The 12,449-nt window shown below is 34.9% G+C and overlaps 1 protein-coding gene across 1 annotated transcript in view; it reads left to right on the forward strand.

The window, feature by feature from the left end:
• Positions 1–12,449, forward strand: part of LOC149794828 (uncharacterized) — a 144,006-nt gene that overhangs the window by 91,142 nt on the left and 40,415 nt on the right. The window contains exons 7-8 of the mRNA XM_089964486.1: positions 476–1,093; positions 2,101–2,436. Coding sequence (XP_089820612.1) covers positions 476–1,093; positions 2,101–2,436 — 954 coding nt within the window. The remainder of the gene's footprint in view (positions 1–475; positions 1,094–2,100; positions 2,437–12,449) is intronic.

Raw genomic sequence — 12,449 nt, forward strand, 5'->3', positions numbered from 1 at the left:
GGCAAGCTTTCTCACATACCCTCATTGGCCAAATCCGCGACTTGAACCCTTATGTGGAATAAGTGTTCATATCTTGAATTCCTAGAAATCCTCTCAACCAGTAGAGTATTAGTCCCCGAACGGTACTTTTGTTAACTCGTTGACCCATGGAGATTCTTTTCATTGTTGCCAGAAATGGGTTAGGAAATGCCTTTTATGGGTTATTCCTGAATGCATCAAAATACACCTGCTGCTGAGAGATTTCATTTAGCTGAATGTCTAGGTGTATAAAAAGATCATGTTTTTGACTATTTTGTTTTGTGCATGTAATAATTATACTTTTTTTTATTGTTGTTTTACGTATTGGACCCATGATTTTTATGTCTTGACTTCTTTATGTTTATGTGCAAAGAAAACTTGGATACGACTTAAACAAAATCTTAAAAGTGTTAATTAGGATTTGTTTAATTGTTTTTATTATTTGTATCTCTTACAGGTGTATGAATATGATGACTTCTACTTCCTGACAGACCCAGAGCAGCTGATCTACAGCCACTGGGCACAGAAAGCTGAATGGCAGCTTCTTTCCCACCCACTGACTCTTGCTGAATTTGAGGACCTCCCTCTTGTAAAATCATACTTCTTCAGGTGCGGCATGTACTTCATGTCGCATCAAAAGGGAGTTGTCCAGATGAAGAATGGAAAAGTGGCAGTAACAGTTGGTTTTGTAAAGCCGACAAATTTCACATACAAGATCGTTTCTGCAGAAAATGGAGATGAAACATACCAAGGGCACAAATTGAAGAGCTACTGTTTGCAGGAAACTCGGGAGAATAGGGTCACATTTATCATCCGTGCTCCTAAATCAGGTTCTTTCTATGTGACCATTTTCGGCCAGCTATTGACTGGAGAAATAGGCATCAAGAATGTGTTCACTGCCTCAGCTGAATACAAGATGGTTGCAGACAAGTCTGCATCCGATGCAGCTCCATTGCCAAATTGCTCAGACAGCAACTGGGGACCTGGGGTACCAGTAGCTCAACTCGGACTTGAGCCAAGCTACTCAGAGTCTGTTATCCCAACCAAAGATGGAAAAATCCATATTGAATTTAAGGTAATTACAGCCTGGTTTAGGCATATTTAGATTATTTAACCTTTATAAAAGTATGATAGAAATATGGTTGAATACCTGTCAAGTACATATTGTTTAAAAGTGATATGATTAGATCAGATGAGAACATTCTTCAATATTTGTATATTCTCGAGAGCTAATGTTGGCTGACCAGTTGCTAGACAAGAGATGACCGTTTCAGAACTAGTGTTGGCTGACCGATTGCCAGAGGATAGATGACCACTCCAGTTCATAAGCATAGCACATCATACAAAAATCTGGAGTATTTTATGTTGACACTTACTCCAAACAGTGTTGATCCTCCTTTAGGATGAAAATTTCTTGGATTTTTTTTTTATATGAGGTTATGATGATTTTAATTTGTGTGTGATATATAGTGGCAGTCATCTAGGTGACACACACTAGGGCTGAATGCCCAGAATGCTTCAGTGTGTGCTAGGAAATCGTGTAAATCGTGTGATGTCTACATTTGCCAGTATTGGCTGACGGTCCATTGGTATTGGCATGTTTTAGGACGTGACTGACATTCATTGATGTGTTTATTTTGATATAGAAAAGGTTAAAGGAAACTTAAGTTATGGACATATTTTTTAAGAAAAGGATGAATAATAGTTTTAAATAAAGCTAAATGATAAAACTGTTTACAATCTTTAGTCTATTCCAAAACTTAATCATTCAGCTTCTAGGTCAAATACAGTTATGAATACCTTTGATGGTGCAGACATTAAGAAATTCTTTTTTTTTTAAAAAGAACAAAATACAAGTAGCTCAGCTTGTACTTTAATCATTACAATTTGAGGAATGTATAATTTTTAAAAATTCTGAAAGGAAACTAATTTTTATATGGCATCTTGAGATATGATGTGTTTCATCATTTTTAAATTCATTATATTTTGTCAAAAATGTGCTGAAATGAATAGATTCACTAGATTTTAATGACCTAAAATCCATTGGTAAACAGAAGATGAGTATATTTTTTGTTTTCACAGAAAACCAAGCCAGTATATTTGTTATGCAAACTGAGGAAGCCTGGAATGAAAGAGGAGGATCTGGAACGTTGTGTCAATGAGGCTGACCAGGGGGATAAGGTCATCATCACAGGATCACTGCCACAGCCTGGGGAATATGGCCTGGAAATCTATGGTAATGACCCAGCCAAGGATGGAGACACCTTCACACACATCTGCCAGTACTTTGTCCATTATGCAACTCCCAGTGAGCAGGCTCAGGCTTTTTACCAGGAGTCTCCAGACCGACGGATGCAAACTCCAGGACAGCAGACAGCAACGTTTAAAAATGGAGGCTATAGCCCAGGTGTTGCAGGGGTAAGTGGCAAGTTTCTTGTGGACTAAATTGTCCCTTAAATTCATTTGATTTTCAAGGCATGGTATAATTTAGTAACGAGATCAGACAGAAATTCTTCATTCCTTGAGTCTTCATTGAAATAAACAAAGGAAATACTTTCGGTCCTTTTTTTTTCCTTTTTGTTTATTACATCATAACTACCAATCATTCAGATTCAGTTAGAACCATTTTGATTATCAAACTGGTATCTCAAACTACTGGTTCAAATCTGAAACCATTAATTCTGAATTTGTACCATTTCTTGTGGACTTAATGAAAAGTAAACAAGAAATGATCATTCAGTAAAGTTTCAAGTTTCAGTATTTGCCATCGAATCTTGCTCTTGCTGTCTTGAAACAGGATGTGCTAGATGTCATTGACCAGATTTTACCTTTCACATGAGCAGCCAAAATGATAATTTACCCATGTGTTGCCGTGGATAACTTTCTTCTGATCGGCATGAAGATCAGAGGGAGAAGCAAAGACCAAGAAGTGTACCAAGGCTAAAGCTAGGCAGAAATACATGGTGTTTATGCTGATCCTGAAGGCATTCATGATTAGGAGCGAGTTGCATGGTTTATAGGATGGATATAAAACTTTTGGTTGTGGAGGAGCAACTGATGCAAGAAAACATATGAACTCCAGAAACATTTCTTTTGCAGAAAGATAGTGGAGAGCAATGAGATAATGATATTTGTATCATTTCAAATGCCAGAATGTATTTCAGGGGGAAGGGTGCCTCGGGGTTGTTGCAGACACACCAAGGCTGCATTCCAATTTTTCACCTTCAAAGGTTGGCAGGTATGCCACTGTGATTGTGCACAGGCATTGTTGAATTCCATAGTGTTATCCTTGGGGAAGTTATAGCATTCATTAACTAGTTGTACGTGGAAACAGAATATCAGTGGAACATAGAACTCATTATTGTAGAGATATATTAAAGAAAAAAATGATTAGCTATCTTATGCAAATCTGAGAGGTTGAAATGAATAATAATAATCAGTGGTCATAAAAAACATAAAATGAAACAATCTTGAACAGTAAAAAATTGTTGGATAGAATTGCAGAAATATAGTACATTACAATGCATCTTTGCAGTCTTGTCATTTAAGGATGCAACATTTTAGTCGTATTGCTAAACTAAGTATGCAGAATGCAACATTATTGGCACCAACTCTGAATGACTATTAATAAGGGTTCATGATGCCTCAGTGAATGTTATTTTTTGTCTTTTGCCATAGTTTCTCATCATGGTATTCATTGCTTTTATTGTAGCCTTTGTCAGTAAAGTTAAAGTTAAAATAAATAAGCTTTCAATTTGAATTCCCTTATCCTATGAAAGGGGACAATTTATCCCTTTCCATATTTTTTCTGACCTGACACGATCCCAAAGACTATAAAGTGTAGGATTTCAGTTTAATGCAAATTGTATTGTGATCCTTTCTCAGTGTTTGGAAGGATTATGTTTTGTTAGGGGAGGTAAGTTAGAATGACCATCTCTTGCCAAACTCCAAATGGATGATGGGAGAGTACCATAAGTAGCAATAAACAGTTTATATGCATTTCGCAGTATGTAGGCTGAGACAGTTAATTGAGGTGGACAACAATGCCTTGCAGAGAATGCCTGACAGTGACTTCTCAGATGAATCTGATGTGCACAGTGTCATCAGCATCAGAGAGAGAGAGAGAGAGCAAGTACTTTGCTGCTGAAATCTTGTATTGAAAATTTTAAAATTCAGACAAAATAAGTGGACTCTGTGAGTCATGCCAAGATTCATGGGGTGGTTAGAAATGCCCCACATCTGATGGAAACTCCATGCTTATTTCCTGAAGCCTCGACATTCCTATGCCATATCCAACTCCATATTTAATTCCTGAAGACCTCAACATGCCTGTGCCTTATCCAATTCCATATTTAATTCCTGAAGGCCTCGACATTCCTATGCCATATCTAATTCCATATTTAATTCCTGAAGACCTCAACATTCCTGTGCCTTATCCAATTCCATATTTAATTCCTGAAGGCCTCGACATTCCTATGCCATATCCAATTCCATATTTAATTTCCAAGGGCCTTGATATTTCTATGCTGTATCCAACTCCATATTTAATTCCTGAAGGCCTCATCATTCCTATGCCATATCCAACTCATTATTTCCATCATTTACAGTTTGAAATATTCAAGAATTGTCCACTACAGATAAATTGTCTGGAATTATTTTATATTTTTTAAACTATTAAAAAATTTCAACACACCTTTGTAATTCTAATATTGGGTGAAAATGATGCATTTGGTGCTGGGGATAATGGCAGAGTACCATTATTAAGTTGTGATGAGGAGTTTTTGAGTATGTCATGGTATATGCTGTTCGTTGGGATTGACTACACTATTTTGGACAATATGTTTGACAGTAAAATCTCATATGGAGCTGGTATTACCTGTTCACACCAGACATGATAGAGGAAGTAGATACCAGGTACTTTGTCACTGAAATCATGAATTAAAAGCTGAAAAATCCAGAGAAAGTTAAAAAGACTAAGGAAATCATGACAAGATTACAGGCATGGTTAGAAATTCCTTCACATTTGGAGAAAACGTTACCACTGTTTAATAAATCAAATACTTGTTACGTGTTTAGGCTCTTTTAAACAGTAACAAGAAAAAAGTGAAGACAACAATCTTCGTAAAAGTGAACATAATTTTTTTCCTTTGAAAAACAAGGTAAAATTGAGAAAAAGAACCTTTTTAAGAATCAAATCCCAAAAAAAATCCAAGAATAATTCATGAATTAAAAAATTGAAGTCCTAGTAATAAAATGTTCTAATGAATCTGAGTTTGAATCCTGATGGAATCCAAATAGGAAGGTGATGACTTATGATGTGGTCAGTGTAGTATTGATGTGTCAACAGTTCTTTGTTGAGTCACAGAAAATAATATTCCAGTGTTTGAATTCTGTAAATTTTGATAACTGTCTTTGTCCAAGAATTAATTTAGTGCACAAGTATTTCCAGGGAAAAATAATCTCTTAGAATCCAAATAATTTGAAGAAAGATTAAAAATTAAACTCAAACTGGTCACAACAAAAAACACCTGAAGATTTCCAAGGTTAAGGCAAGAATAAAAATGTTTCTCGATACATTAGTAATAAATCTGGCTACTGTGCAAAACAGATGCCCGGATGAGGGTCAACCTTCTGGTAAAACCAGATTTTCGAAATAATTACTACGTGTTATTTGTCATGTACTTTAAGTACAACCTCGATTTCACTCTATAAATCTACTCTAAGAAAGAATTAAAAGAATGCAATAAAAGTTGTTAACTTCAGCTCATGAATTAAAGTCAGGAACTATTTCAGCATTCAAATCCAGTAAATAAAATTACATTGCAATATCATGTAATGAAATTTAAAAAAAATTAAAACTAACAAACAAACAAGCAATTAAATTATTTTAAATATAAATTAAATCAAATATACATAACACACTTAATTGGTGCATAACTGATTACTTGAATGAAACCAAATGGTTTGTACCTTGAACCGGTCTTAATACCTACAATACAGATATAGACTTATATGTAATGGACAGTAACTATGGCTACAGCAGTTGATATTCTGAAGAGTTTGCTAATTGCCACAGAGTGCTGAATTCATAGTGCTGGACCATCAACAAAAAGGTTTAAGAAATTAGGTAAGAAAAAAACATGCAGACCATTCCAAGCTGCAGCACTGATGACACGGAAGAGACATTCCTCAATATAAATGATCTAAAAACTAAAGCCATCGAAAAAGTCATTTCAGCTTTAGAGTTTTAAAACTTTCTGTATGGAAATGTTTTTTTATGTATATATTTTTAAGGAGCAAGTTCTTCAAATGACACAAAGATAGAAGAATTGTATATTTGTTGTTGAGACTTTTTCATTAGTTGGACATATACTTGGAACTGTATGTTTTCTTTACATTTTAAATTCTTGCTACTGTTAATTAGAAGCTAAAGAAAAGAAAACAGTAATATTTTTTAGAATTTTATTGTTAAAGATATCCAGATGATTCTTAAAAATTTAGTTTGTGTTAGACAAAAATACTGAATCTTCATTTTGTTTAAATTATCACTTTTTAAGTTCATCGCATCAATAATATCTTATGAAACATAAAAATAGAGAATTTGAAAATACTGTAAAATACTGCGCATAAGTGTTTTGTTCCATGTCAGGGAAATAACTGGTTTGATATGGTGTATGAACATGCGTCTTGACCTGACAGTCTCAACATATCCATACACTGCATCCATTCCACCCAATCAGAACAAAGCCGGTATGGTTTTATCTATATATTTATGCTCATTTAATCATGTTTGAAAAGTGTCACACAGTGGCCAAATGGAATGTTGCAAAACATATTCAAGCCAAATCCAACTTTAGCAAAAATTTAAGATTGAAAAAAAAAAACAATAAGAAAAACATGTTTTAGTTATTTGCTAGCTTATGTGAATGTGTTAAGTATATTTATTCCTTTGTAAGGCTGCTAATCATCATATGATTTTCAGGAACGCACTTATTTCCTGTCTGAACTTTATGTAAATTTCTCGAGTCATCTTAGTATTTTCTCCTTTGTTGAGTATGTGTGTTTCATGTTGCTGTGTTGTCCCTATCATATCGATGGTGTAGCTTGTAAATTTTTGGCTTCAGTTTCAACATTTTCTATTTTTATCAATAGGCTCTTGAATGTCAGCACGATGTCTTTAACTGTATCAGATATAGTGTTATTTTAATTATCCGACTTTAGTTATGCCTCTTAGATTGCAATGTGTGCAACAGTTACACATAGCAAATTTATGTCATATAAGGTGTTGGCCATTTAATTTTGGGGGTTGGGATAAGACCATGATTTTCTTTTCAGTTGAAATATTTGCTTTTCGTTTATCAGAAGGTAATTATTATTTTTTTCAAATATCATAGATATAGTAGGGTGTTATTTTGCTGTGAAACTGAGCCAAATATTTGTGAAACTTTTGACATACAGAAACAAAACAAAAAAGTGTCAGGCTCCTGTGCCAGGGTATTGAATTGTTGGTTGATAATATAATTGCAGTATACTGTGGTACGTATCACGTTTTGTTCCCAGATACAGTTGTATAACATTGTATACAATTTTTCAATGAAACGCAGTGATTATGACACCTTGATGGCATTGGTCTTTTCATGTGAAAACATAATGCAGAACTATAATTACAAGAAAATGATGAAAAGAGAATGTTTTTCATCAAGTTTGGTGTTCAAGCATGTGGCTAGATAGGATGGTACATACATCAAGGACTTTTGCTTGCTTAGACTCATGCTGACATCTCTGTGAATTTCAGTAATAGTAATTGTTGTTGGTTATAAAAATCAACTGTTTATAAGGTTGTTGTTGTTGTTGTGTGGTTTAACGCCATTTTTCAGCACACGATAGGCTATACATGGCAGCCAGTATTAATGGTGGAGGAAGAACCTGGGAAAACCCTGGAAAGAACCACCGACCCACGAGAATTTATATGGTCATATACCTTCAGATGATACTCCTGATAAGACTGTATGCCCATTCACCACGATACTGTCTTTTCTTCAGGCCACATGCCCATAGATGATAATGTCTTTAATTCTCAATCTCTCTCTTACCATTATTTATAATGCTGTATATCCATGTATGACACTAGAGCACACTGGCTGGAAAAGGTAAATTTGATTTACCAACAACAAAAAAACCCAAGTCAAGAATTTTGACCCACATCTGAGACAGATCTCAAGTATTTGCTGACCTACTGTTTAAATAAAGACTTGAGCTCTTTCATCATTGGCCTGAAATTGTTATATCTGTATGCTTAATCCATTTTTATTTGAAAAGAGTACTAACACCAAGGGTTTTGTAAGTATTAAACATCATGTACATGCCTTTTAATTTAGCTGATTTACATCAACCCCTTACTATCGGTAAAATGATTCACTGATACTACGATGCACTGATGATCTTGACACATATTGATACAAAAGGTTGGGAATGGTACAAAATGATGCTTACCTTATAAAACTTATTTTTAATTTTAAAAATAGCCTTGAATAATTGTTAATTATTAATAAGTGTTTGCCTCTATTCTTTAAAATGTGTTGCTATGTATCGTGTAATAGAGCATGTATTGTGTTATGTATAGATATGTTGACAAGCATCTTGTCTCCTCATTAAGGCCAACTGCATCATAAGATTGTATCCATGTTCTTGTTTCTGTAACATCACAATGTATAATTGACCAAAATGGATGATAATAGTGAAGAGATGAAAATGTGCCTTTAGGCTGTAACTTTTATAAGAATATATAGTATAGCAAAAAGAGAGAAAAATATGTGGCTACAGTTGTATCCTTGTTCGTGGGACTGTAACATATCACAATTTATAATAAAGCCAGAAGTGAGAAATATGGATGTATTTATGCCTCAACATGTACAAGTTTTACACGTCATAAATACAGCTGATAAAGTATGATCTTTGAGGCCACACATTTTTAAAAACAATGTCAGAATCCGAGTTTGCATCTGGACTTCCTCTTGTTAAATTTCAAACAGACCAGTCAAGATGACACATGGACGTATGAAATTATGCAAAACTTAAACTAAGATTGAGATTTAGAGGGGAAATTTGCCTGGAGAATGTTTGCCTGGGGACAAAAATCATGAGTCATATGTTACAAAAAGAAAAGAAAAAAAACACAGAAAGGTTCATTTTTTACCCATCTGCTCATGCACAGCTCATATAACTTCTACATATCAAACCAGCTGGTGACATGAAAGTGTCACTGAATCAGACTTGCTTGGCATAAATCAGATATGAAAGGGTCACTGAATCAGACTTGCTTGGTGTAAATCACATATGAAAGTGTTAGTAAACCAGACTTGCTTGGCATAAATCAGATATGAAAGGGTCACTGAATCAGACTTGCTTGGTGTAAATCACATATGAAAGTGTTAGTGAATCAGACTTGCTTGGCTTAAATCAGATATAAAAGTGTCACTGAATCAGACTTGCTTGGGATTTGATAGAGGTGAAACGATACACCTATGCTGCATGTTGATACAATTCATGATGCACAGCCTTTGTTGCAATACATTATCAATGAACATATTGACTTGCTGGTCTTTACATCTTTAGAAGGTCTGTTAGTGGTAGGTAGTGCTCTTGTATGTGATATACCAGATGCATTTCTAGTATGCAGACTACTCATTTGTATGCTAGTCTTATCCATGACAAGATGACAAAAAACTTTTTAACAGACTACCGGTTAGTTGTCAGTGATATGTATTCAACATTTTAGGTGATAAAAGGCTGTTCCATCTTATCTGATGCAGGACTCACATTAGCCAGTAGACAAGTATTCTGATCAAAATATCTTTACTTCAGTTTCTTTTTTTTTTAATTCTTATTTATTCAGTTTATTTTAACCATGATAGGGATATATAGTTTTGTAGCACATGATTTCACAGGGCTAAATTGTTTGCAAAAGGAAATGAAAATTTAATTTCTGCTTTTAAAATAATTGCAGTTGCGTCAGTTGATAAATGTAGGGATGATTTCCATTGGTCACAACATAACTGATTTGGAAGAAAAAAAGCTGCAAAATAAAAATCTGCCAAGAACATTGGGGCTATTACTCCAGCCGAGTTGATCTATGTTGTTGAGTTCCACAGAGGTCTGTTCTTGGACCTGTTCTCTTCATTCTGTAGACTCATTCGCTCTCAAGTGTCATAGACCATCATCCAGTGTCTCACCAATTGTACGCTGATGACACCCAAATATACAAATCTAGCCACCCAACTGAAGTTGATGCTACCATCCAAGGTGTAGAGAGGTGCATTTCTGATGTGAAATTATGGATGACTTGTAACAAGCTGCAGATGAATGATGATAAAACTGAGGCCATTCTGATCACAACACAAAGACTTTCTCATTCACATCCTTTACCTCAAACAATAAATATCAGCAACGCCAACATTAAATTCACACAATCAGTATGAAACCTAGGTGTTACTTTGGACAGTACTCTCACAGTGCACCAACATGTCATGAACATATGCAAGGCTGCATATTTTGAGCTGAGATGCATCAGCTCAGTTCGCAAATATCTTTCAGTTGATGCCACTAAAACACTTGTGTGTGTTCATTTGTACTTTCAAGACTGGACTATTGTAACTCAATTCTGTCTGGTTAATCTCAATATCTACTCCAGAAAGTTCAAAACACAGCTGATCGGATCATACTTACAGTACCACAATCAGAGCACACCTCCCCGCTGCTCTGTACCCTACACTGGCTATCCATTCGATCCAGAATCAAACACAAAATTTGTTCTCTGTGCTACATTTCACTGTCGGACTCTAATCTAACATACCTATCTGACCCCCCCCCATGTGTACACACCAGCAAGATACTTACGCTCCTCTTCTGACAATCGTATACTCATTATTCCCACTATGAAAACAAAGTCATATGGACAGTGTTCTTTTGCATACCAGGGCCCAGCAACGTGGAATGAATTGCCCACTGAACTTAGACACAAAGACACAGTGATCCCATTCAAGAGTGCTCTCAAAACTCACTTTTTTTGACAGCAAGAACAAACTTAAAGACCTAATAATGTTTCCTACTTGAAATATTCTCAGCATGTCTTTTATTTTTTAATGTTTTTCTAATTTCATGTTGTTTATTTTTGCAATAATATTATTATGTTTCTTATAGGTGTTGTCTAATGTTGTAAAGCGCTTAGAGCTTCTAAAGATTAGGCGCTATACAAAGTCCTCATTATTATTATTATTATTATTATTATTACACTTTCATTATGGCTTGTTACAAATGAATTTAAAACTATAGGTAAATGGGATGAGGGTCATTCAAAGACTTACATTTTAACCATTGGACTCACAGTTGTACAATATAAGATACTGACCCTATTAGTTGCAACGTGGGGGTGGGCAGGAGATCAGCTACTCCCCCATCGTAACTGTCATGGTCGTTGTCTTGCACTGCTTGGCTGTTGGATCCCCTCACTGTAGCCATTTACAGATAGTCTTAATTTCATTTGTAAGTAGCCCCTGTAGGTGTCCTAAACTGTTAATCAACAGGATTATAGATTTAAAGAAACAAAACTTGGTTACTTCTGTATTTGGAAAATAGCGATTTGGCCTAGTCACAATGAACTCATGAAAGTATCAAATCCAAGAGTCATTTGTTTGTCAAACAAAACAACACATCCTTTACTTTGAATACTGAACTTCTACTCAGATCACATATGCCAATTTAGATAAAATGCAGTGGAATGTTCAAAACCTTAGATCGCCTACCATTGGTAGAATTTGTTAATGCTGACATAGCTTTTCTGTTACAGATAGAGAATCCCCTATTCTGTAAATAGCTACATAGCAGATGCCTTCAACAAGAATTCATACACTTAAATAAAGCTCTAAAGCTGATAGGACATATCTTTAAAAAAAATAATTGAAATTAAATATAATTTATGAAGAGTTGCAATTATAAGAGTTGAATTTTTTTTCTGAGTTGATTGTAGTAAAAAGTGTCAATTGCCAACCTGCAATGCTTACATTATACCCAACAGCTTACATAATACCCAACAGCTTACATAATGCTCAACAGTTTACATAATGCTCAACAGCTTACATAATGCTCAACAGCTTACATAATGCTCAACAGCTTACATAATGCTCAACAGTTTACATAATGCTCAACAGCTTACATAATGCTCAACAGCTTACATAATGCTCAACAGTTTACATAATGCTCAACAGCTTACATAATGCTCAACAGCTTACATAATGCCCTTAAGATATTATTTGCTATGTGATTCAGCAACTGACAGTTAGTGCCACGATAAACTCAGGAAAAATATTAAACTCTCTAATTGAATTTTAATTTGGCTTGGTTTTCTGCATTTTCTACATTTTCTGAACGGTGAT

This window comes from Sinohyriopsis cumingii, chromosome 7 (assembly GCF_028554795.1).
Source record: "Sinohyriopsis cumingii isolate HCF-2022 chromosome 7, ASM2855479v2, whole genome shotgun sequence".
NCBI classification, from domain to species: Eukaryota; Metazoa; Mollusca; class Bivalvia; order Unionida; family Unionidae; genus Sinohyriopsis; species Sinohyriopsis cumingii.